This window comes from Portunus trituberculatus, chromosome 46 (genome assembly GCF_017591435.1).
Source record: "Portunus trituberculatus isolate SZX2019 chromosome 46, ASM1759143v1, whole genome shotgun sequence".
Taxonomy (NCBI): Eukaryota; Metazoa; Arthropoda; class Malacostraca; order Decapoda; family Portunidae; genus Portunus; species Portunus trituberculatus.
Window position 1 is genome coordinate 16,375,154 of NC_059300.1, and position 27,500 is coordinate 16,402,653.

General features: G+C 42.3%; 1 protein-coding gene across 1 annotated transcript in view; it reads right to left on the reverse strand.

The window, feature by feature from the left end:
- The window catches only part of LOC123519811 (neurogenic locus notch homolog protein 1-like), a 38,782-nt gene extending 12,158 nt beyond the window's left edge, over positions 1–26,624 (reverse strand). The window contains exons 1-24 of the mRNA XM_045281328.1: positions 26,340–26,624; positions 26,049–26,137; positions 25,461–25,522; positions 18,231–18,273; positions 17,658–17,933; positions 17,163–17,423; positions 16,675–16,836; positions 16,002–16,127; positions 15,562–15,864; positions 15,185–15,475; positions 10,345–10,638; positions 9,655–9,933; positions 9,256–9,416; positions 8,648–8,765; positions 8,082–8,366; positions 7,516–7,779; positions 7,083–7,152; positions 6,412–6,626; positions 3,895–4,176; positions 3,267–3,557; positions 2,882–3,175; positions 2,460–2,704; positions 1,865–2,029; positions 1,347–1,520 (exon numbers count right to left, since the gene is read on the reverse strand). Coding sequence (XP_045137263.1) covers positions 1,347–1,520; positions 1,865–2,029; positions 2,460–2,704; positions 2,882–3,175; positions 3,267–3,557; positions 3,895–4,176; positions 6,412–6,626; positions 7,083–7,152; positions 7,516–7,779; positions 8,082–8,366; positions 8,648–8,765; positions 9,256–9,416; positions 9,655–9,933; positions 10,345–10,638; positions 15,185–15,475; positions 15,562–15,864; positions 16,002–16,127; positions 16,675–16,836; positions 17,163–17,423; positions 17,658–17,933; positions 18,231–18,273; positions 25,461–25,522; positions 26,049–26,137; positions 26,340–26,372 — 4,783 coding nt within the window. The 5' untranslated portion in view covers positions 26,373–26,624. The remainder of the gene's footprint in view (positions 1–1,346; positions 1,521–1,864; positions 2,030–2,459; positions 2,705–2,881; positions 3,176–3,266; positions 3,558–3,894; positions 4,177–6,411; positions 6,627–7,082; positions 7,153–7,515; positions 7,780–8,081; positions 8,367–8,647; positions 8,766–9,255; positions 9,417–9,654; positions 9,934–10,344; positions 10,639–15,184; positions 15,476–15,561; positions 15,865–16,001; positions 16,128–16,674; positions 16,837–17,162; positions 17,424–17,657; positions 17,934–18,230; positions 18,274–25,460; positions 25,523–26,048; positions 26,138–26,339) is intronic.
- Positions 26,625–27,500: the final 876 nt, after the last annotated feature.

A 27,500-nucleotide genomic window follows, 5' to 3' on the forward strand; every position in this document is an offset into this window, starting at 1 on the left:
TGCCAGATCTTATCAAAAGCTTTTGATATATCTAAACCAACAGCAAAAGTTTCAACAGTCTCTAAGAGAGGATGACCAAAACTCAGTAATGAGAACCAAAAGATAACAGGGCTTGAAGGAAGCCATACTAGCGATCAGATAGAAAATTGTAAAGTGACAGGTAAGCGTCTTCCTGTTGAGGATACATTAGAAATTTTAGAGAGGCAGGAAATTAAAACAATAGAAAGTTTGAGGGATTAGAACGATTACCCTTTCAGGAACAGACTGAATGTTGGCAAACGTACAGCAAAAAAGAAAGGTTGATGTTAATTGACAGAGTTTGACTAGGAAAGTTTCGAAGGCACAGTTTCGGAGAGCAATGGATCCATAAACTTTCCAAGGGTTAAGGCCATCGAAGACAAGGAAAATATCATTATGAATAATTTTAAGCGGTAGCATGAAATAGTCAGAGGCAAGAGGAGAGTTTAGGTTGAGAGGAAGAGTGAGTAATGTATGCCTCCATGCCAGACACTGTCACCTCCTTTATGCGTTCAGAGATGGGTCTCTGATACGGAAACAGTAATCATTCCAGGGAAAGTCAGCATGATACCTCTTCAGGTTCCCCCAGCTAACAGAGGAGAAACGCCAGAGGCATCTCCGCTTTGTGGGATCCTGAGGAGAGATTGGAGAAATAGGATAAGATACAGATATAACATTGTGATCAGAGGGGCCCAGCGGAGAAGATAGGGTAACAGCATAAGCAGAAAGACTAGAGGTAAGGAAAAAGATCAAGAATGTTGGGTGTATCTAGGACGATCAGGAATACAAGTAAGGTGTTGCAATAGTTGCTTTATGTCATGGAAGATAGTAAGTTGAAGGCTAGTTCATCAGGTTGGGAGAGGAAAGCCAGAGCTGTTGGTGAACATTGAAATCTTCAAGGATGGAGATCTCCACAAAAGAATAGAGAGACAGAATGTGCTCCACTTATGCAATTAAAATGTCAAAGAATTTCTTATAGTCAGAGGAATTAGGAGAGAGGTAGACAGCACAGAATAGTTTAGTTAGAGAGGGACCCTTAAGTCGTAGCCAGAAGGTGGAAAACTAGGAAGAATCAAGAGCGTGGGCATGAAAACAAGTCAAGTCGTTGCTCACATAAAAGTAGCATCCAGCTTTTCAACGGAATTATGGATAGAGAAAGTTGGTTGGAATAGAAAAGGGTCTACTATTATTACTATTATTTGTCTCGGACACCTGTCTACTGTCTCTTGTGTGTGTATGTGTGTGTGTGTGTGTGTGTGTGTGTGTGTGTGTGTGTGTGTGTGTGTGTGTGTGTGTGTGTGCGTGTGTGTGTGGGTCTAGACATTTACCATGGTCCAGCCAACAATAGTCCCACTGCAAGACGTCCCCTGTGCCGCTGACGTGGGTAGCGCACCATGACCTCTCCTTATCGTCCTGTACACACTCCCAAACCTTAATACCTTTTGCTTTGAAGGGAAAGGCGCACGTGCGGCCCGAGATGGTCTCCACCACCTCCTCCAGATCTAGGGTGTTAATAAGTTAATTAGTGGAGTGCATCTGCTTCATAAAGAAAATATGAAAAGATGAAAACTAATATTATAGTGTTTGAATAGATGGTTGCTGGTATACTTTTACGAATGTTTGAATTTAGCTTTGTGAATGTGTTTGTTTGTCGCAGAGGCCCAAAGGCAACACTCATGTCAGACAAGGATACCTTAGTAAATAAGAAAATATCTATTGGAGTCATGATGTTGCAAGCATGATGTCATCAACAACATTCATACCTATGATCTCCCTTTTTCATGTGTTCTATTCTGATACATCGTGAAATGAGAACTGGTAGATGGTTATGATGTAGGAGCCTTACAGTGCGTGGCGTTGCAGTAGTCTATGCTGACCGGCTCCCCGAACACATTGACCTGCGTGGCGCACCACGGGATTTTGCTGTTGAAGGTAATGCACGAAATGTGCATCTCATGACCATACAAGAACGGAAACTTGCACTTTATTCCGCTCACAGCCATTGTGGGTCCTACAACAGGGAGATCGGGGACCCGACAAAATAAATAAATATTACTGCATATACATTAACAACTGCTAATACTTTTTCTGCTGCTACTATTATTACTATTATTATCATCATCATTATTGTTATTATTATTATAATTATTATTATTATTATTATCATTATTATTATTATTGTTATTATCATCATCATTGTTATTACTATTATCATTATCATCATTTTTATCATTTCTATTACTACTAATATAACAATTATTATTATTATCATTATTATTATTATTATCATTATTATTATTATTATTATTATTATTATTATTATTATTATTATTATTATTATTATTATTATTATTGTTATCATTACTACTACTACTACTTTTACTACTACTACTATTACTACTACTACTACTACTACTACTACTACTCAGAATATCACTTACGCATCTCGCAGTACTTCCCAGTGAAGCCTCCGGAGCAGAGACAGTGGCCTGGTGATACGCAAGTTCCACGGTTGACGCACGGAGGGGAACACAGCGGGTGGCACTCAAGCAACTTGTGTCCCGACATGTCTCCCGAAAAGTACCACGTGCCATCCAGGCACTGGAAGCTGGTCTCCTGCTCACCTGACGCCATGCGGTACTCATCATTGCAGCGCACCGTGCCGAAGACCATGTCCGCGGAGGACCTGCGGGTGTTAGGGGAACGTGAGTGAGGGGAGCACGCGCCCTCGCGCGCACACACACGCACGCACGCACACACGCACGCACGCACGCACGCACACACACACACACACACACACACACACACACACACACACACACACACACACACACACACACTTACTTAGTAAGGCAATACATACTCGTACGTCACGTTCAGCTGGCCGTGCTGCACCCTGAGAGGCGCGGTGCCACACCCTGGGTAGTCACAGAACGGACCGGCGTAGCCGTTGTTGCAAGAACACATATTGTGGCCCACGCAGCGGCCGCCGTTCTTACAGCGTGGATTGCAGGTGAAATTGCAGCGCACGTCGTTAACAATTATGGGTGTTTTGCTGGCGGTGACCCAGTAGTCACCAAAGCAGCGCAGCACCACGTTCCGACTTCCCCCATATGTCAGGCGGCCCTCCAGGCAGGCGACTCTCATTAGACGCGGCCTGGGTCATGAACACCATAACATACAGAACTGAGTAAAGAAAGAGGTAATGTGCAGTACACATATAACTTAGGCTAGTAGTTCATACTTACGCTAATCTGTAGGCGAGACCATTGATGATAAGGGGCGACCTGTTACACCACTTCCTCATCGTGCAGTCTCCCATGAAAACGCCGTTGCCACAGTAACACTGACTCGGTGCTATGCATTTGCCTCCACCCAGGCAAGGAGGATCACACCGCGGCAAGCAGGGGAATTCCTCGTTAAACTTCACTGGCACTTGTGACCATTTGCCATCCTTGCAGACAAGCTTCCAATTGTCACCAAGATCTGGTGGCCACAGGGTGTTGCCTGGATTGCAGGTGACAATCAACTTTTCTGTTCTGTTGGAAGGATGATGCATTAAGTCTTATGTTTTTTATTCTATTTCAATAAAAAAAAAAAAATTGTGATAATGATGGCAGCCGCTGCAGTAGTGATGGTGGGGTTGGTGCTCATTGAAGTAGTAGTAGTAGCAGTAATGGTGGTAGTAGTAGAAGTAGAGGTATATAGTGCCTAGTCTAGAAGAAGTAGTAATAGTAGTAGTAGTAGTAGTAATAGTGAATGTGGTGGACGTGGTATTGTGGGTTGTCGCAGTGATGATTTTAACGTTGGTTGTTATGGTTTACTGGTAATCATTCATTTCATAGACTGTGATAAAAGACAATAAACGTTACTTACTTATTTACGGCAGTAACTCTTACATTCTGCCACTTCACCTCCGCCCGACATTTACCCAATACGAGGGTGCCACACGTGGACCCCTGAGTACCACCTGGGCATCTGCAAATGTTCACACCAGTACAAATGCCGCCGTTCTGACAGGGAAGAGTGCAAACAGGGTTGCAAACGTAGACGTGACTCTTGGACCACACTCCTGCCTCACAGGTGATTTTAAGGGAAGAGATGTCCGGGGAAGAAAAGGTGTGATTCTTCTTGCAGGTGGCCACGTAGACACCACCGCTGGGATGGAGAGAATAAAAGTATTGAGTTAGTAGACGCGCCTTCTCAAGTGTGCTCTCTATTACAATAGAGTTATGGAGACAAATCTTAGTTGAATCTTGATTTTTTTTTCTTCCAGCTTCAGAAGATTTTACTGCAAAAGAAAGCAACTGACATCATACCTTCACAAGTTTTATACCTTATATATTGAACAATTGAATGCACACACACACACACACACACACACACACACACACACACACACACACACCGCGTAGAGTAGTGGTTAGCACGCTTGACTCACAATGGAGTGGGCCCGGTTTCGAGTCTCGAGGGCGGTGAAGTAAATGGGCAAGCCTCTTAATGTGTAGCCCCTGTTCACCTAGCAGTAAATGGGTACGGGATGTAACTCGAGGGGTTGTGGCCTCGCTTTCCTGTTGTGTGGAGTGTGTGTTGTGGTCTCAGTCCTGCCCGAAGATCGGTCTATGAGCTCTGAAGTAGCTCCGTAATGGGGAAGATTGGCTAGGTGACCAGCAGACGACCGTAGTGAATTACACACACCGGGTAGTGTAGTGGTTAGCACGCTCGGTTCACAACCGAGAGGGTCCGGGTTTGAGTCACGGGAAGCGGCGAGGCAAATGGGCAAGCCTCTTAATGAGGTGAATTACACCGCAGAATGTAGTGGTTGGCACGCTCGGCTCACAACCGAGGGGACCCGGATTCGAGTCCTGGGAGCGACGAGACAAATGGGCGAGCCTCTTAATGTGTAGCCCGTGTTCACCTAGCAGTGAATAGGTACAGGATGTAACTTGAGGAGCTGTGGCCTCGCTTTCCCGGTGTATGTGGTGTGTGATGTGGTCTCAGTTCTACCCGAAGATCGATCAGTATGATCTCTGAGCTCTTTCCGTAGAGGAAATGCTGGTTGGATGACCAGCAGACGACCGTGGTGAATTACACACACACACACACACACACACACACACACACACACACACACACACACACACACACATACACAATAGACTGATATAGAAACTAAAGAAGATTGGAGGAGTAAGTGATAAACTAGCAAAATGGATGGAAAATTACTTAGTGGGAAGAGAAATGCGAACAGTGGTGAAAGGAAAGAAGTCAGAGTGGAAAAAGGTAACCAGTGGAGTTCCACAAGGGTCAGTGCTTGGTCCCATCATGTTTTTGATTTATGTTAATGATATGCCAGTAGGAATTGACAGTTACATGAATATGTTCGCGGACGATACTAAAATTATGAGGAGAGTAAAGAATGTGGAAGATTGTAACAAGTTACAGGAAGATCTTGATAAAATATATGAGTGGAGTAAAGAGTGGCAGATGGAATTTAATATAAACAAGAGCCATGTTATGAAAATGGGAAGAAGTAGATACAGACCAAACAGGGATTACAGGCTGGGTGATGAGAAAATTGAAGAGACCAATGAGGAGAAAGACTTAGGAGTAACCGTGCAAAACACTTTGTCACCGGAGAAACACATTAACAAGATATTTTGGAAAACATATAACATGCTTCAAAATATTGGTCTTGCATTCCACTACCTAGATGAAGGAATGATGAAGAAGATACTATGCACTTTAATAAGACCCCAGTTAGAATATGCAGCTTGCGTCTGGTCACCACATGAAGAAAAATGTGAAGAAGGTGGAAAGGGTACAGAGGCTGGCAACAAGGATGGTACCAGGACTCAGGGAGTTAGACTATGAGGAAAGACTGAGGAAGCTGGGGCTGACCACATTAGAAGAGAGAAGAACAAGAGGAGACATGATAACTATGTATAAATTGGTGAACAAGATTGACATATTGGACAGAGAGTTGATAAAGGTGACCACAAGTAATCATCTCCGAGGACATGGAAAAAAAACTAATAAAAGACATCTGTCTAAATGACGTGAGAAAGTACAGTTTCCCGCATCGTAGTATTGATAAGTGGAATAAACTGAGCAGTGATGTCGTTGACGCGGTGTGTGTCAATCAGATGAAAGAGAGATATGACAGGAGTGGACAAGGAGACAGGACACAGAGAGCTTAGCTCGGGCCCTGTAATACACAAATAGGTAAATACACACACACACACACACACACACACACACACACTAAAAATCAATATTCGACATTCTCTCTCTCTCTCTCTCTCTCTCTCTCTCTCTCTCTCTCTCTCTCTCTCTCTCTCTCTCTCTCTCTCTCTCTCTCTCTCTCTCTCTCTCTCTCTCTCTCTCTCACACCTAATATTCTTCAGTTCCATGTTGGGCGGCACCTCTGGGGGTGAGATACAAAGGGATCCCTTTTCACAAGTCGGTCCTGTCAGGCCGCGGGGACACAGGCATTGGTTCCCGCCCAGACAGATGCCATCGTTCTGACAGGCCGGCTCGCAGAACGGGTAACACATCTTGGGTATGTAGTCCATCTCTACCGCGTGCCAATTGTTGAGCTTGCAGCCCTGGGAGATGAAATTTATATATTGGTGGAATGATTTTCTGCGTCACAACATTAAAGTCATATGGTGTTGTCTTAGGGAAATTGAATCGTGTATGGTTTCTTATTTTAAGATGTTTGCTTTTCCTATCTTTTGCTTGTCTTTGTTACTGAATCCCGCCATTGTTCGTTTTCTCCCGTCCAGATCCTTCTTTTACTTTGTTGTCCAAGCGTCTGTTCTTTCAATTTTTTTCTTTTTTATATTCGTGTACCATTTCCCTTTTTTGTTTTCTCACATCCACACACATAGATATTCCTTCCCTTCCATCCTTTTAGTATTCTTTCAGCCATACATTCCCTCTCCTTCTTCTTCTTTCTTATCATTACATCTATACCTGGCTCTCTTCTTGTAAACATCCTAGCTTCCTTTAATATTTTTTCTTCAACCTGTCCTGTTCCATTCCTAACCACATTCACTCACCAGATTGAGAGTAGTGGCGTTGTTCCAAAAAGCGAATCCGTCGTGGCATTCCACCGTAGCGTTCCGATAGCTAAAGAAGAATAGTGCGTCAGGAGGAGAGTGGGTTCTCACAAGAAAAGACACACACACACACACACACACACACACACACACACACACACACACACACACACACACACACACACACACACACACACACACATGTTCCTTGAATCTTACGTATGACTGAGGAAGGCGCAGAAGACTTAAGTTCGTTGGAGAAGGATGATCCGCTGTGTCAACTTAATGGAGGCAGCCGAAAGAAGAAGAAAAAGATGAGGAAGAAGAAAAAGAAGAAGAAGAAGAAGAAGAAGAAGAAGAAGAAGAAGAAGAAGAAGAAGAAGAGGAAGAAGACAGCCACTGGAAGACACAAGAGTGCCTAACCCCCACTCACTTGTACGCTATATCACTGTTGATTATCAGCGGGGGCTGCACCAGGCAATCGTACAGGCGATTCTCGCACACCAGTCCCGTATAATCCTCGGTACAGACGCATACCCCAGGTAGGATGCACGTGCCACCGTGTTTGCAGTTCAGCGGACAGATGATCGGGCACGGGGCGTCCTCTGAGACGGAGTCGCCCTCCCAGATACCGTTCTCGCATGTAATCCAGTAGCTGTACGCACTACCTGTGCAGTTGACGAGCACAGAGTCGTTGCTGTGGGATCGTCATCCTTATAAGAACATAAGAACGTAGGAAAACTGCAAGAAGTCGTCAAGCAAACATGACATTCCGTGTATGAAACAATGATCTATTTCTACCTAACATCCTCGTATTAGCTGCGTCAATTAAAACAAATGTATTAAGGAAAACTGACATAATGAATTGAAGCAGATATTATAGCCGAATGAAAAAAATTCATATCACTAGCAAATAGTGGATGATCATCACTTCTGAATAGTTTAAGATAATGATAAACCTCAAAAGATGTTTGGTCTCAGAACATGTTCATTGCTTACATGAAGGAGTAGGTTCCATTAACTATGGTCGGGACGAAGTCGTTACAGATGCGGGACTCGCACACGTGCCCTGTGAAGCCTGAGGGACACCGGCAATGGCCCAACATCTCGCAGGTGCCGCCATTCTGGCAAGGTTCGTCGCAGTTCTTGGTGCAGTGCATGTCTGACGTTGAGTTGTACTTGTCTGGGAAGATCCAATACTCGCCATTGCATTTGAACGTAAGTCTTCTTTCCCCATTGGGAAAAGTGAGTCCCCTGAGGCATTCCACGACCAGAATGTTGTTGCTGAGGACAGGAGAGGAGGTGAAGCACTGAGCGTAAGGAGAGGAGATGAGGCATTGAGTGTGGAGAGGAGAGGGAGCAGTCTTTCACGCGTAAAAGACACCAAATAAAAAAATGACACTCAACATGAAATCTTCTAATGCAATTCAATTGGAACATGGGAAATATAGAGACAAAAGTAAATCTCAAGGAATGAAGCATTAACAAATTAACCAATTTTTTTTTTCATCCATTAATGTGTATCTTAGCTGCCATTGCCTGTCTACCACCACCTTCTCCCTCACCTTTTCTGGACCACGTTATTGAGCAAGTTGATGGGCACCATGTCGCAGCTAACGTATTGGCAAAACTTCCCAAGGTAACCTTCGCTACACTCGCAGTAATTGTATTCCACGCATTCTCCTGCACGATAATGACGATATTTACTATTTATGGTAAACCACCAACATTTATATAACATTAACGATATTGTTCTACTGTATAACAATAAGAAGAAAAAAAATTCAAGGATATTATACATAATTGACAATAGAAATATCCAAAAGCGAAACAGAACAATACAGGAAATGCGAATCATACCTCATAGAAAAGAAGAGAAAAGAAACTAGGAAGACAAAATATTCAAATATTAAAAAAAAAAAAAAACATGAAGAAAGAGTAACGTTGCTAAGATCGCGAGCCCTTCATTATATTTCTATGGATTCTAGTGACAAATAAACAACAGATTCTACATCGTAAAGTGAAAAAAAAGGCTGATGAGGTGCCGAATAAATAATTTCTGTGTCTCTTGAAAGCATTTTTTGTCAGAAAAGACTAAAAAAAAAAAAAAAAACAGAAGCATGACCAACACTAATGGAGTGAACGACATACCGCCATCACCAGCGCCACCTACCGCCGTTGACGCAAGGAATGGTACAGTTAGGGTAACACGTCATATTGTACGGCTGATCACTTTCAATCTCTCTGGAGTGGTCGGTGGAGACGAGAGAAATCTCTGATCTACTGTCCTCAAAGTTGTAGCCTGAGAGACACTTCGCCATCACGTCGTTGTGGCTACGGAAAGGAGACGAGGAGAGGACGATGAGTGGAGTGACGTTATACAGAATTAAGCCTGTCATCCCCATCAGTTTATTTTTCAGTCTTTTAAAGCTCCTTTTTGAAGAAAAGATTACTTTAAAGACGGGATTATAGTTAGAAATAGATAGTCATCATCATCTTTATCATTATCATCATCATCATCATCATCATCATCATCATCATCATTACCGCTACAGCTACCAACATCCCTTACCAATTATCGAGGTGGCCGTTGTCTATTATAGGATAAGGTCCATGAAATATCGGGATCTCGCAAGTTCTTCCGCAGTAGTGTTCCGAGCACAAACAGTAATTGATGTCCATGCACACGCCGTTGGAGGAACACTCGGGGTTGCACAGCGGTTTACAGCCTTCGTTCAGAGGATAAGGCGAGATCCAAACGCTGTAGTAGCAATGAGCGAGCCACTTGGTGACGGTGTAGAACCCTCCAACACCAAACCCTTTCCGACAAGTCACGAATCCCGTATTTCTCCTGAGGATAAGAAATATTTCATGACGATCAGCATGAAAGTAACATTTCACAACGTCGCGGCAACAAAATAGTTTTGATAGCAGGTGATAACAGTCATAAGAAAAGAGAAAATTGCAAGGAGCTATCAGGCCTACATGCAGCAGTCCTTATGTGAAAATATAACTGCCTATATCTACCCATCAAGCCTACGCTTAAAACTCTGATTTTCATGTAAAGCTCTCTTTTTTGACTCGGCACTGAAAGACTGATTACTGAGTCTATTCTACTACTTTATTTGAAAAGAATTTCTTTCTATCTCTTTTTAGAATATGAATTTATCAAATTATTGTCCTACCATGATTACTAATTCTGAAGATTTTGTTCATGTCATCTTTGTTATAAACCATTGTATCACAATAAACTGGGACTCACTCGACGAAGGCATTGGGTACTGACGGAGGCTCGTCGCAGGAGTGCGTTATTGGATACTGACACTGATCGCCCTCTAGATGAAAGGGACATATGCAGATCCCTGGAGAGGCACACACCTTGGGTGGCTTGCAGTTTGGGTGGCAGATAGGAGAACAATTCAGAGCGATCAAGGTATCTACAATGATTTCTGATTCACCTTGCAGTCCCCAGAGGTTATTATAACAGCGAAGGGTAGCATTTGTCTTGCCCGAGGGAAGGGTGTAGTTCGGGTAGCACTGGATGTACGGCGGGTTGCTGACGGAGAGATTGAAACAGGACGGTGATGGCTGGGTTAGAAAGACTCAAATCACGCATACTTTTTTCTTATGTAAGAGGGGAAGTCTGACCAAGGGTACCAAAGACGGTTAAACAAAAAGGCCCATTTAGATACCAGTTTCCGAGCAGGCCCGAGAGAGTTAGCCAAAAGAATGGGATAAATGTCTTGAAACCGCCCTCCTTAGGGGTAGGACGGTTCCTCCGGATACAAGACTTTGGTTTTGGCATATGGGATGCCCTTCCTAACCTCGGATCGTGGTCAGGATTCGAAACCGGATGTAAAACCTAGAATCCTGTCCACGGTCCGAGTGTAGGTTGGGCTTCCTCACTCGGGGCAACGGTTTCCTAGCGGGTGGGCTTTGAGATAGGGGGTACCCAAAAAGTATCCCCTTTAGCCCATAAATTCCCGTGAAAAGCCCACATGGTATAAAAAAAAACTGCCTCTTTAATGAGTTCATACCTTAAGAAGAAGGAAATACAGAAGCAGGCAGGGAGCTCCTGAGTTTAGTAGAGAAAGGGATGAATGATTGACAATACTTGATTACCTTTTGCTTTAGAGAAGTATGCAGGTAACACGATAGCAAGAAATGCAATACTGCGACGGTGAGAAAGAGGCTGAAGACAGTCAGTTAGAGGAGAGGAGTTGATAAGATGAAAACTTTTGATTCTACCCTATCTAATAAAACAGTGTCACTGGAAAATCTCCATACATACCGAGAATACTCTATAAACGGGCGGATAAGGCAACTGTACAGTCAGTAGTTGCTGGGGAAGGACGTAGAAAAGTCTAGCTTGGTATCATTAGCATAAGAGTGGATTGGACAAGATGTTTAGTTTAGATCATTGATAAATAATAGAAAGAATGGCAGAGCAAAGCCATAAGGAATATCAATGTTAGTAGATTTAGGAGAAAAATAATGATCGTTTACTACAATAGCAATATAATATTTAGAGAGGAAACTTGAGATGAAGTTGCAGAGAGAAAGATAAAAGCAATAGAAAAGTTGTTTGGAAGTGAAAGCTTTGTGCCAGTGTTTATCAAAAGCTTTTGGTAAGTCTAAGGCAACAGCAAAAGCTCTAACAAAATCTCTAAGAAAGGATAACCAAGACTCAATATTGAGAACCAGAAGATAACTGGCCTTGAAGAAAGCCATACTAGCGATCAGATAGAAGAGTGTGTAGTGACAGATGTTTAAAAATCTTCCTATTGAGGACAGATGAAAAAAAAAAGAAAACAGGCAAGCACGGAGGCATAGCTTTTGAGAACAATAGGGGGGACTCTATCAGGTCCATAAACCTTCTGAAGATTTAAGCAAGCGAGGGAATGGAAAACATCATTGTGAAGAATTTTAATCGGTGGCATGAAATAGTCAGAGGAGAAGAGGAAGGAACAAGCCCAAAATCATTCAAGGTAGAGTTATTAGCAAAGGTTTGAGGGAATAGTCCAGCTTTAGGAACAAATGAGATGGCAGTGGTGTCATGTGGATTAAATAAAAGAGGGAAAGATGAGGAAATAAAGTTATTAGAGACGTTTATGGGCAGCTGCCAGAAGTCTCGAGGAAGTTGAAGTTCGAAAGACTGACACTTCTTGGCAAGTTTGAAAACAGACTTGGTACGATTTCGGATAGAAGTATAAAACACATGAGAGTCAGGTAATGGAAGGCCTAAATACCTTTTGTGGGTAACTTCCCGGGAACAGACTGTATTAAACCAAGGTGTGAAAGGTTTAGGTTGAGCAGAAGAATGAGGAATGTACTCCTCCATGCCAGACACTATCATCTCTTTTATGTGCTTAGCATACAGAGATGGGTGTTTGACACGGAAGCAGTACTCATTCAAAGGAAAATTAGCACAATACTTCCACAGATTCCCCCAACTGGCAGAGTTAAAACGCCAGAGGCACCTCCGCTTTGTGGGATCTTGAGGGGAGATTGAAGAAATAGGACAAGACATAAATGAGATTGTAATCGGAGGAGCCGAACGGAGAAGACAGGATAACGGTATAAGCTGAAGGATTAAAGGTAAGGAAAAAATCAAGAATGTTTTGCGTATCTCCAAGATAGGATTACGAGTAGGGTGTTGCACCAGTTACTCTACGTCATATATGATAGCATAGAGAGAGAAAAGCCAAAGTTGGTGGTGAACATTGAAGTCTTAAAGGATTGAGGTCCCCATGAAAGGATAGAGAGACATAATGTGCTTATAAAAAGAGGGAGAAATAGACAGTATAGATAAATTAATTTAGAGAGTGACTCTAAAGTTTTAAACAGATGATGGAAAACTAGGAAGATTTAAGACATTGGGAACGAAAGCAAGTGAGGTCGATGCGCACATATATCTAACATCCAAATTCAGAACGAAATTGAGGATAAAGAAAGTAGGAGGGAACAACAAAGGGGCTACTGTCAGTTGCCTCAGACACCTGTGCTTCGTTGAGAAAAATTGACGAAGGTTACAGAGTGCGCGCGCATATACTTGCTAGTTCTCACGCATATTATTGCATGAAAAAAGGCTCTCACTGACTTCTCAGTGAGCACAGTGGTGTATGAATGTCCTGTGATGAAAAAAAAAAAAACAGGAACATTTATGGAAAGTGTTGTCGCTAGATAGAAAATAAGTGAAAAGGAGTGGAAGACTCCAAGATAGCGGAGAAATATGCCATTTCAGCATTATTACCTTCGTCCTGTTATAAGTGTAGCTGTTATTCTGGAGACCCAGCAAAATTCATTAAATGTTGTCTGTGTAACCGGTGGGCTCATACGAAATGTGTGAATCTGGCAGGGATTAAATCTGAAAATATCTGCAACGTGAGGTATCTGTGTGATGTTTGCTTCATTGAGGTGTCGGCTCTGAAGAAATTCATCAATGATGTTGAGGAATTTAAGTCTGATTTGAAGAGCATTACTGCTAAAGCTGACAAGATGATGGAAATAGTTGATAATAAGATGGCAAGAATGGAGGAGATAAGTATCAAGGTCGATGAGGCAACAGAAGGCTTGGCGGGAGTTGCTGAGTCGCTGAATTCTGCTGACTCGGAACATTCCACACCTTGGCAGGATGTGAAGAGGAAGAGGAGGATGAAAAAGAACCTGCTTGTTGTAGGGGTAACTCAGGATTCTGAAGCAAATCTGAAGAATGAAGTTTCTCATGCTTTGGATGGAATGCAAATTAATGATACAAAGTTTGCTAATGATGGCAAAAAAATAGTGATGAATTTTGCCGATGAGAGTCTGAGAAATGAGGCAGCCCAGAAACTGGAGAATGTTGAAAAGTTGACAACTAAATCTGTTCAGAAAATTAAACCCAAGATAATGCTATGTAATGTCCATAAGGAAGAGACTAAGGAGGGTATCATTGATACAATTATTGCAAGAAATGACTACCTTCAAGCAGTTCCTGATATCAAGTCAAAGATTGAGAATATTTTTTGCAAACCAGCAGCAGGGGGCACAGTTCATTACATCATGAAATGTGATCCAATGATAAGACAGTTGTTGCATCAGCATCAGGACAGGATTAAGCTTGAATGGGGAGTTTACCAGGTTCGCGACAGGTATCATGCACTTATCTGTTACCATTGTCAAAGGTATGGTCATACTGAGGCAAACTGCAATGCCAAGAAAAATGGTGAGCATCCCGTTTGCTTTAAATGTGCAGGCAACCACAAGTCCAAGGATTGCACATCTACAGAGAAGAAATGCATAAACTGTGTGAGGTTTAAGAAACAGAATACTGACCACTCGGCGAATAATAGTTGTTGTGTTGTGTTGGAAAGTGAGATTGACAGGACCAGAAATATTACAGATCATGGCTACTAATGCTGTGAGCTCTATGTTGAAATGTGGTTTATTAAATGTCCAGTCAGTTGGAAACAAGACAACAGAAATCAGAACTTTAATTAATGATGAGAATCTGGATATTCTTGCTTTGATTGAAACATGGCTGAGTGAATATGATACTGCGAAAATTAGAGAAATGACCCCTGACACTCAATACATTTGTGCACATACCAAGGAACACGATGCAGACCCATACAGACTACATGAGCCAAGAAATAACCTTGATATGGGATGTCGAGTATTTGCAAGATGCGCACCAAGGATTTACAATAAACTGCCAAGTGATATTAAAGGTTGTGCCAGGATCGATATCTTCAAAAAGAAATTGAATACATATTTGTTCAAGGAAGTTTATTATTTTAACGGCATGGAAATCAAAGACAATTATAGATGCTAGTTGCTTTTGAGGGAGGCTCTGCTGAGCGCTGCCTCGCAGTGGAGCGGAGCCTTGAATAAACACCCCAAGTAACAAGTAAGTAACAATGGCAGCACAGTAATAGCCACTCAGTTATTCAATATAATCACTTCCACAATAGAGCTGCAGCAATAAGGTCATTTGCCATTGTAAATTCCGTTCTGGAAGGGCTAATTAAAGCTGGTAGAAAAGCAAGACAGTCTGTTCCAGTCTGTTTCTGTATGTGTAATAAACGGATATTAGTTGATGGTAAAACCCGGAGGACACTTACCTATCAATAGTTTCCGCGTAAGGTATCTCTGGTAGCGGGGGTTTGCACTTGTACTCATTGGTTACAGCATTTTGGCAACGCTCCCCGGCAAAACCTTCTTTGCAGCGACACATACTCATCAGGTCACACGAACCTCCATTATAGCAAGTATTGTTACAAACAACATCGCACCTGGTATTGCTGGGAACAATCCACTCACCGGTGGTCTCGTTGCAAAGCACCTGCCTCTTCACCTCTCCTTTCGGCATGGCATAACCAGGCAGGCACCTGATAAAGAGGCTCGGGAACGAGCTGTTAAACAGAGAGCAGAGTGAACAGAAAAGCATGGAATAAATTATCGGCAAATCTCTCTCTCTCTCTCTCTCTCTCTCTCTCACCTGTGGTCCAGGAATCCATGGAAGACACGGGGCTTCGGGTCGGCACACAAACGTCCCTCACAAAGCTTCCCAGTCGTGCCCACTGAACACACGCACTTGCCATTCTTGAACTGCCCAGCGTTGAAACACCTCGGGCTGCTCTGCTTCACGCACCTCACTTCCTCCTGATTATTTTCGGTCAACATCACCCACTTACCAAGGGAACACACCAACCGTTGCCTACCCTTGCGCCCACTAGCTAGGCGATACCCAGGGTTACACTCCACTTGCCAGCCACTTAATCTAAACTGCGCGTCCCCCTCGCTGAAGAAAAGAAAAGAAAATGAAGGCCAGTGTGGAGAGACTTCAATGTATGAAAACAAAATTTTAAAAGAATTTCTTAAAAGCTTAAATTCATAATCACTCAACAACGATCAAACTAGTTTTATTTCCTCACTCACTCTTTGTAAACAGTTCCATTTGGAATTCGTGGAGGAAGGGAAGGGCAGGAGATGCGCTGGCAGTGGCGGTCGTAGAAACCATCTGGGCAGCGGCACCGCCCTTCATTATCACAGACACCGCCGTTGCTAAAAATACAACATACGCTGTGACTGATGTGCTATTGTGATCCTTGCTTGTTCTTCACTCCCTCTCTGTATAATACTTTGTTTCTTTAAGGCACATTAAATCTGTTAAGTAGACTAGTACACATCAAATGAAGTACCTCCTGTAAACTGAAATGCTATTATTGCTGCTACTAATGACTGACATGTGTTCAGGTCTGAAAGAAGGAAAAAGAAGGAAGGAAGAAGGAAAGAGAAGGAAGGAAGGAAGGAAGGAAGAAAGGAAGAAAGGAAGTAAGAAAGAAAGTAAGGATGGAAGTAAGTGAGGAAAAGGGGACGGGAGGAAGGAAGGAAGGAAGGGTGAAAGAATGGAGGGAAGGAAGTGAGGAATGGAGAAGGGAAGAATAAGGGAAAAAAGGAAGGGAGGAAGGAAAAGTAGGAAAGAAAAGAAGGAAAGGAAAGAAGGAAGGAAAGAAGGAAGGAAAGAAGGAAGGAGGGAAAAAAAGAAGGCAAGAAGGAAGTAAGGAAAGAAGAGAGGAATGAAAGAAGGAAAGAAGAACGGGTCACTCACAGGCAGGGAACATCACAGTCTTGTTCACACGTCAAGACCTTGTCGTGGTTCCAGTTCACTTTCACCCACGACCCACTTATGCAGCGAATCATGGGAGTCTTACCCTCATCGCCACCTTTCAACGTCTTGTTGCCTTTGCACTTCAGGATGAAGGTTGTGCAGCTGTAGGAAGAGAATGAGATGAAGGTGTTCACTTGTGACACCATGTTATATATATATATATATATATATATATATATATATATATATATATATATATATATATATATATATATATATATATATATATATATATATATATATATATATATATATATATATATATATATATATATATATATATATATATATATATATATATATATATGTGTGTGTGTGTGTGTGTGTGTGTGTGTGTGTGTGTGTGTGTGTGTGTGTGTGTGTGTGTGTGTGTGTGTGTGTGTGTGTGTGTGTGTGTGTGTGTGTGTATGCAGGGCGAAACTACTTACTCAAGGTGCGCCAAAGTCATGCCTGATGGAATGTGGGGTTTATCATGGCAAGTGAAATGACTCCGGCATTCCAACGTCTCGTTGGGGGCGCCAGCCAAGCCCGAGAAAGAGCTGTTGTTGGCACGATGGCAGGCTAGCGTTGCGCCGGAGCCAGTTCTAGGCACGACCCACTGTCCGTGAACAAAAGGCACTACGAACTGGCTCACTCCATGGGACACTTCGAAACCCATCTCACATGTCCCCAACGCCCCGCCGATGCCGCTGTAAGAGAGGAACAAAACTTGCAACGCAAGCTGTTTTACCCTTCTTCCTAGCTATACTGTGCCACCCTTCCTTCTCCATTAGTTTTGTTCTGGCTTTTGCGTCAAGTTCCTGTACTCTATTAGAGAGAGAAGGTTGCCTCTTTAACGATAGGCTTTTGATTTTAGGATTACTGAACTACAACAAAAGAGTTTACCACCTTGCTTCCTCCCCTAATATCAGTCCTCCACTCACCCTGGCAAGATCACGGCGCCCTTCACTTTCACGTCCACCTCGTCACCTGGGAGGACGTGGCCGAACATCAGACAGGGCACATCGGAGCACATGCATACGCCAGGCCTCTCACACTGGCTAGATGGACACGAGGCGGGACACGAAGGGCGACACCACCTGTACACTATATCGTCTGCCATCCACTTGAACCGTAAGCAAGTCAGTTCTGAATTGCCGCCAGGGAACAGGTGGTGGCCAGGCAGGCAAGAGATGCGGGCTTCTGAAGGAGCAACCAGCCTGACGAGTGGAGGGAGGGAGAGATAGAGGCATGAGTAAGGATCAGTGCCACGGAGGGAAGATGATGTATGGGTGAACAATAATGGTAGAAGGAAGAAAGGAAAGATGGATGAAAAAGTAAGAGAGAAAGAAAAACTAGGATGTAGAGGTGGAAGCACAGACAGGCAGCGATGGGAGAAGGAAAAGAGGAAAGGAGGCATGAGTAAGCAAGACACGAAAGAAAAGGTACACTAAGCAAGGGAAGAGTATATGAGTGAGAGAATCAGGGCACGTCCGGAAGAAGAGAGTGGTACTTACGTGATATTTGTAGAGATTATGTGGACTGGCAGAGGAGGGCAGTCTGAAGGAAAGCAGAATCAAAATCATTATTATCCTATCAACAGTCAACATCATTACCATTACCATCATCATCATTACTACTATCTGTAGCTATGATTACAACAGCAGCAGCAACAACAACGACGACAACGACGACGACAACAACAACAACAACAACAACAACAACAACAACAACAACAACAACAACAACTACTACTACTGCTACTGCTACTGCTGCTGCTGCTGCTGCTGCTGCTGCTGCTGCTGCTGCTGCTGCTGCTGCTGCTGCTGCTGCTGCTGCTGCTGCTGCTGCTGCTGCTGCTAGGTAGTGGTAGTAGTAGTAGTAGTAGTAGCAGTAGTGTGTGTAGTAGTAGTAGTAGTAGTAGTAGTAGTAGTAGTAGTAGTAGTAGTAGTAGTAGCAGTAGTAGTAGTAGCGGTAGTAGTAGTAGTAGTATTAGCAGTAGAAGTAGTAGTATATTTTTATGTAGAAAAGGGAAAAGTCCAAGAGGAATAAATATTGCAATAATAAGGCCCACTGAAATCCCAGTCTCCGAACAGGATCGAAAACGTTAAAAAAATGTGGAATAAGTGTCTTGAAACCTCAGTCTTGAGTGAATTCAAGTCATATTGGGAATACAGAAGCAGGCAGGGAGTTTAAGAATCTACCAGAGAAAGGGATGAATGATTGAAAATACGTATTAACTATTACACTTGGGAGATAGACAGAATGCATGTAAGAGAATGAAGAAAGTCTTGTACAACGAGGACGAGGAAGGAGGGGATGCATGCAGTTAGCAAGATCAGAACAGTTGGTATGAAAATAACGGTAGAATATGGTAGGAGATGCAACATTGTGGAGATGAGAAAGAGGATGAAGACAATCAGTCAGAAGAGAGAAGTTGGTAAGACAAAAAATTTTTCATTCCATCCTGTCTAAAAGAACAGTACAAGTGAATTCATATTCTAGACATGAACTGGTAAGATCTCTATACAGAATTAGTAGTTGAGGTGGAGGGGGAGGGGAGGTGTGAAAAAAATGACGGAGTCCACTCAGAACACCTAAATTCGTAGAAGCTGTTTTAATAAGAGATGAGATGTGAAGTTTGCTATATAGGTTATAAGTAATGGACAGACTGATGATGCTAAGTGCAGAAGATGGGGGATATTTGAATGTCATAGAAAAAGAAGAGGAGTTAGTTGTCTGTGAGGTTGTGTTAGGTTGATAGATGGAGGAATTTTTTTTTTTTTTGACAATGAACAATATTACGTTTTGAGTTTCTGTGGCATTCCTGTGTGATCTCTCTGCTTCCTGGAGGATTTGTCATTTACAGAAAGAAGTAGAAAAGAGGAGGATGGTATCATCAGTGTAGGAGTGGATAAAAGAAGTTTGATCTAAAGGATCATTGACGATAATAGAAGGGAGAAGGTGACGGGACAGAATCCTGATGAACACCGCCCTTAATTGATTTAGTAGGCCAGTGGCCATCTACCACAGCAACAATATAATGGTCTGAAATGAAACTTGAGATGAGGTTCTTGAAAGGATAAAAGCCGTAGGGAGTAGTTTGGAAATCAAAGCGTTTTGCCAGACTTTATGAAAAACTTTTAATATGTCTAAAGCAGCAGCAAAAGTTTCATCGAAATCTCCATAAAAGAGGATGATCAAGACTCAATAAGAGAAGCCAGATAATCACTAGTAGAGCGGTCTTGACGGAAAATCATACTGACGATGAGATAGAACATTGTGAAGTGATAAATGTTTAAGAATCTTCCTATTGAAGATAGAAGAAAGAGTAACAGCATAAGCAAAAAGATTATAGGTCAGAAAAAATATCAATAATGTTGGTATTTTCTCAAGACTGTCATGAATACGAGTAAGGTGTTGCACCAGTTGCTCTAGGTCATGGTGGATAACAAAGTTGAAGTTCACAAGAAGATTTCCAGGGGTACTTAGATGGCTGATTTAATGATACATCCTTTGCAGAATACCTTTGCCTATTGAGTTAGTGTCAGTCACTAAGTTAACATTCTGTTTGATGTCGAATTACTGGGGGTTCGGGTAGATGGTCTTATAACTCAGAGGGTTCTTAACGAGAAAAAAGGTTGAGAACCCCTGATCTATAGTCTAAAGGCATAAACATTTCCTCCTACATTGCCCAGCCTACACCAGTGAAAGATCCAAACACCCCAATTGGTAGTGTCCTTACTCAGAAAATGAAGAACACCTCATTGGAAAATTACTTTTTGAAAAATCTAGTATAGAAGAAAATAAAGAAATAATATAAAATTTTTGGAAAATAAGAGAACATGAAGTAAAAAGTTTAAATAATAATTAATTACAGCTACAGACCCAAACAAAAACCAAACCAAAACACATCAGGAAGTGTCGATATCTAGGCTACACTTACGCCAATCAATTGAATTCAACTGAATACCATGTTCAGGCTATGGCAAGACAGAGCTTAGGAACACGGTGATGAAAACACTACTGCACCCTCGGACTATTTCGGTTTCGGCTGTTAATTTTTTTTCATTATAAAGAAAATGGAACAAATATTGCTCTATTCCTTCCTTCCTGTGCAAAAGCGAGGTGAAATGTGTGTTAAGGCTCCGTGCTGTATTAAAGTCTCTAGAAATGAAAGATCTTGGTATACCAGACAATTATGTTTTGTTCTATATCATGATGTTAGTCGTATAAAATCAAGTAACTATAAAGAAATACCATGGTAGAATAAGAACAGAAAAATACTGGAAGGAGCAAAAGCATGGTAAATCAATAGATACATCGTAATACAGTGTTTTGAGACGACTACTCTGTACCGCGAGACGATACTGACCCACTCCTGAATTAAACCAACCGGCGAAAACTGAAAATGTGACAATTTGGGTCCTCTCCTATTGACATTAATCAAAGTATTACGATTTATTCACAATAGTAATACGTATATTATACTGAAACGGAATACGGGCCTGATGTGTTTGAGATGTGGCATTTTGTTATAGTACATTTTGTACTATATAGCGACTGTTTAGGACCGAAAAACTATAGCTTCAGGTAGATATACAATAATGTTATCTATCGATTTTCTGTCTTAAGGTACGGGAAAATTATGTACATAAGTATATCAATCATTATAGAAATCTGATGCAATCTTTCGTAATGTGGTGCAACTTGTGTCCTTAAAAAGAGTTGCAGGTGCTTCTTTATTTCATAAAACTAACAAGTGATTGTTGCATTCATGATTGACTCAGAAAAATAAAACAAATTAATATAATCTCCATAGGTAGGATGCATTTTATCTAGATATCACTACCAGCGAAAAATAAATGTAATGAACGACACATTACACCCAGCTGAGATTTCTCTTGTCACATGACCGACGCCCTGTGTCAGCATCTTGAGGCTGGGCGCTGCGGCACCGGCGAAGGCAGTATGAGTATAGCGGCGACTGGGGAAGTGTGGGTGTGTCAAGTGTGTTGTGCGTCTAACTTGTGTGCTGCGAGAATTAAGTGACTCTGTGAACTCAGTGACATTACAAACACTTTGCTGAGTTTTAACCACGTTTCCGTATGTACTTGTACATTGTGTGTGGACAGCACTTGTAAATTTGTACATAATATACAAACTTTTTATATCCTGAGTTTTCCTTCTACACCTGGGTTGCTTAAGAACACCAAAAACTACCAGTGAAACCACTCGGCTGAACAACAGATAAAAACAATAAACTTAATAACTTTATGTGGGCCTACATAATCTACAGTGGCCTGCTACCCAAACAAAGTTAAGCTCTCTATGCAAAGAAACGTTTAACAATTAGTAATATTGATGCATTTCTTTTATAGTCCTCATTACTTCTCGAAAAGGTGCACTAACTTAGAAAAGGTTGCAGAACACTAAACTATTATTACGGAGGCTAAGAATAATACCAAGACTAATTAAGTAATGCAGAGATAACGAAACGAACGACGATCACTAGAGTTTCCATGATAACAGTGTGTATGATAAGATGTGATTCCAGATTCCTCAATAGCGCTCCGAGTTTCCAAGATAACAATGCCATTCCAGTTTCCTCGATAGCGATGAAAGATTCCAAAATAATGATACCATTCCACGATAAATAAGTCATTCCAGTTACCACGATAATAATGCGAGTTTCCACGATCAAGATGCAATTCCAGTTTCCACGGTAATGATGCGGGTTTCCACGATGTCGATGCGGTTCCAGTTCTCATGATGCGATTTCAAGACAAAATATTGAAGTCCACTTGCCTGCTCAGGTACTGGGACGAACTCTTTTACCCCGTAAGGCTCCACCCCAGACCCTTGGGTGCGAGTAAAGTGACGCTGCCACCTTCCTGTGCCGCAATTGAAGTTCACTTGCTTACACCGGTACTGGGACGAAACCTTTCACCTCGTTAGGGTCCACCCCACACCCTTAGGTGCGAGGAGAGTGGCGCTGCCACCTCACTGCGACGCAATTGAAGTTCACTTGCCTACACAGGTACTGAGATGAACCCTTTCACCCCGTAAGGGCTCACCCCAGACCCTTGAGTGCGAGGAGAGTGACGCTGCTACCTCATTGCACCTCACATGGGTACCCCATGAACAATGACCCGCCACACACCACTCCCCAAACATTATAAGTAGAGGTCCCGTATACACCACTCATCACCAGACTGAATGCAAGGAGCCCTTATCACCCCTTAAAGGCTCCTCACGGCATCATCTGGTGGACGGTAGACATGGCAGACTGCTTAAGGCGACCCCTTGCCTAGTATGAGGTGCTGCAAGTTGACAACAACCAGTGAGCTTGAAGCCGCAAAGGAAAATGAGTCCACATTATGCACTACACTACCAAGGTATGTGAACTTTTCCGATATCTCAATGTCCGCGCCACACGCATGGACGGACTGTACTGTTACATCCAGGAAGTTTCCAAACACCTGAACCTTGGTTTGGGTCAATAAACTTGAAGTCCTAAGGGTTTTGCCTTCACATGCAGTGCCTCTAGGTCCATTACCAGAACCTCCAGTGATTGCAAAGATTACTGCATCATCGGCAAAAACAAGATCTGTAATCACAGTATTGCCGATAGTTGCTCCACAATGACTTTGGTGTACAACTCTACCTAGTACCCAGTACATGCAAGTGTTAAAATGTGATGGAGCAAGCACGCATCCATGCCTCACTCCCGTATTCACAGGAAAGAAGCCCGACAAGTCCCCTCCACATTTCACAGCACTTACAGTCCCATAGTAGAGGGTAGTTAATAGACCAATAATCCATCCCACGGAGACGCAGAAGATTCCAGAGTGTCTCTCGATGCACTGAATCAAAAGCCTTCTTGAGATCGACATAGGCTGCAAGCATTAGGGAGGCTGTGGCATAGTGGATAAGGTGGTGAGCGTGGGATCGGACAGACGTCCACGTGTAGGTTCCAATCCCACCACATACCTCTTAGAAGCTATGACATTTATTGAATGGTTTAAAGTTACCTACAAGTCGCCATGATAATCAGGTTCTAGGTGATTACACCAAAGATGCGCTTGGGTGGTGATATGGACCCTAATATGGGTACCACTATAAATGAAATTGCCTGCGCCACTAATGGGCAGAAGCTTAACAGCGCTTTCCACATATACTTTTCAAGTATGCCTAGAGGCGCTATAGGCCATAACATAAGAAAAAAAAATCCCTTTTTGAAACTCACATCGGCGCTCCACCAGTACGCGAAGCGCTAGGATCTGGTCAGTTGTTGACTTACTGGGCGTAAACCCAGAATGTTTAGGACTCTGGTGTTTCAGCAGGTGACTGCGGATAGGCATCAACAGCAAATAGGCAAGCACCTTGCCTGGTACGCTGAGCAGTGTTATACCGCGGTAGTTGTTGCAGTCCTGACGGTCCCCTTTTCCCTTCCAGATAGGGATGACCAACCCATTTTTCCAATCAGGAGAAATGGTACCTGAATGCCATACAGCAGTCAAGACAGTATGCAACTCACGGATCATGGCCTCACCCTCCCGCTTTGAGCAGCTCCACACTGATGTTACAGATGCCAGATGCCTTTCCGCCCCTCAACTTTGCCACAGCTTCTTTGACATCATCAATGAAGGGTGCAGGTTCGTCAATGGGAGGATCAGCATCCAGCATCTGTAACTCTGCAGTTTCGAGCTGTCCGCTTGGAGGATCCACCGTGAACAGCTGCTCAAAGTACTAAGCCCAACGAGCCATCTGCCCATCTGCGTCCATACGAAGCGACCACCTGCTGTTCGGATAGCGCTCGCCTGAGATGTAGACTTGGAGCGGAGTGTCTTCAGGGCTCGATAGGCAAGTCAGAGGTCATTAGCATTTAAATAACACATTGCATCCTCAGCGAGACCCCTGCCATATCTCTCCTTGTCTCATGGTGAGGAGAATATAAGCAGATGTTCGGTAGTATTTATCGAGTGACCAAGACAATGTCAAAGACTCCGTTACACCTCGGGGTACCGCCACTCAATGAGGAGAGTACCCAGTGCTCGTCAAGCACCGTCGTGAGGGAGGGGCTTGTGACTCTAACGGCTGTGAACATAGTATACTACTACTACTACTACTACTACTACTACTACTGTTACTACTAATACCACTACTACTACTACTACTACTACTACTACTACTACTACTACTACTACTGCTTCCTTTACTACTACTACTACTACTACTACTACTACTATTACTACTGTTGTTACTGCTACCACCACTACTACTACTACTACTACTACTACTACTACTACTACTACTATTACTACTACTGTTACTACTACTACCACTACTACTACTACTACTACTACTACTATTACTACTGCTACCTTTACTACTACTACTACTACTACTACTACTACTACTACTACTACTACGACGACGACGACGACGACGACGACGACGACGACGACGACAACGACGACGACTATATCTGCTGCTGCTGCTCCTCCTCCTCCTCCTCCTCCTCCTCCTACTACTACTACTACTACTACTACTACTACTACTACTACTACTACTACTACTACTACTACTACTACTACTACTACTACTACTACTACGACGACGACGACGACGACGACAACGACGATTTCTGCTGCTGCTCCTACTATTACTACTACTACTACTACTACTAGTAGTACTAAAAATTTAACATCTTTATTATCTAAGTGTGTAAATGCAACACTTACCCTTGTCAGCCAAATGAGTAATGTCCGTTATCTCCTGAGACTGCGACGCGCTGCCTTCAGCACTGTCAAAAAGGAGGGAAAGAAGCAGCATCAGCAAACATGAGATCGTCCCTGATAACCATGGAGGGAATTTCGGGGCGGTATGAAAACATTAACCACAAAGAAGTAAATAAACCATATTACAACTCTTCTCACTCTCCATTTACTCCATTAACTCCTTATTCACAATGAATAACCATGATAGTCAACCTTTCAAACATGTAAAAAAAAAAAAAAGAAAAATAAAACAGCCGATGGTAGATCACGAGTCAAATTACCAGATGAAAGGTGTAAACAGCATCTTAGCTTACATATAAGGCATGGCGTGCGTGGATGCAAATTAGTAGTATGTGAACATTACAAACCTAATGATGACCATTTTGTTAAGTCTTCATCCTCTCTTTGCAGGTTTGGTCCTGTTTCGTATCTAACTTATATATCTGTGATTCTTCATGCAAAACGAGAGGAGAGAGAGAGAGAGAGAGAGAGAGAGAGAGAGAGAGAGAGAGAGAGAGAGAGAGAGAGAGAGAGAGAGAGAAAAAAATTTACCTAAGCAGGATCCACACTACAGACACTGCCACCACCGCCATAATCTTCGTCCAACGCCTCCCGATCATAGCCATGGGGATACACCACGCCTGCAGTATCGGGGGAAATCTTTCTCAAGTTAGCTCCACAATCGCTCAACGGAGAGCGAACTGCAGGATGAAAATGCACAAAACTTGCTTATTATCATTATTTTCTACGAAATTCTTTCATTATCTTAATTATCTCTGCAAAAAATATTTATTCATTAAGAATGCACGCAACAAAAAGACTGAAGAATGCAATTCAGGCAACCTTTTCTTTGCAGTTGAAGAAGCACCACGTCATACTTTGAAGGCTTAGCAGCGATTCAAGAAACTATCAAAATTTCACCAGTATGCGCCATATCAAACACTAATTATTACTTATCACTGGGGAGATATCCCTTCTCTTCAGAAGCAGAAACAATTTAGTACATCACAAAAGTCTTACTGACAATGTTACGTGTGAACAGCCACCATTACTCAGATAGATGATCTGCCTTACAGAGAACTAGCGCCTGGTGTGGCGTGTTGCCCTGCTTGATGCCTCAGCCAGGTGCTCACTGATGCTACTCGTCCATTACTGAGAGGGCGGCCCATCAGGGTAATAGCCTACACTATTGTCCTACATCTGGCACACTCACTATGATTTCATCCCTGCTGTATGTAATAAAGGCGGTTGTTTGAAGCTGTTTTTAAGTAAAAAAAAAAAAAACGTAAGTGATTTGTGTAATAAAATATATCACTCAGAGTAAGACATTACTTTTCAATAATGATAAGATAAACATGATTTTCATTCTATTAAAATTTATTTGATATCATCAGTATGACATTTTTCCTTTGATATCATCAGATTTCCTGCCACATCCCAGAATCTATAATTTTTAGTAAAGTAAATAATAATGATAATAGTAATAATAATAATAATAATAATAATAATAATAATAATAATAATAATGATAATGATAATGATAATAATAATAATAATAATAATAATAATAATAATAATAATAATAATAATAATGACGTGTAAAACAGTGAAAGATAGCAAGGTGGCAATACGTTTATAGTAGTTAACATACATGGTAAGAGTAAATGAATGATAATGAAATGCATTATTGTTTGTTTAATCCTATTCAATTTGAAGCCACAACACTGCCGCACTCAGAAAAGTAAGGAATTAAGAAGGAATGACAAAGAATGCACTCTCAAGTTCATGTTGACAGTATTGTGGCACATGTTATGCCGCCATGCTTTCATGTTATGGGTAAACACTGTTGAAACTGTGTGTGTGTGTGTGTGTTCTTGCAACACTCCAGGACTTTGTTAACTATCGTAACCTTGACGGTGACGAAGCTGCAGGCAGAGCAAGAGATGGAACAGATTCCGACCATTGCATATCATTTTTAAGTCTCTCTCTCTCTCTCTCTGAGTC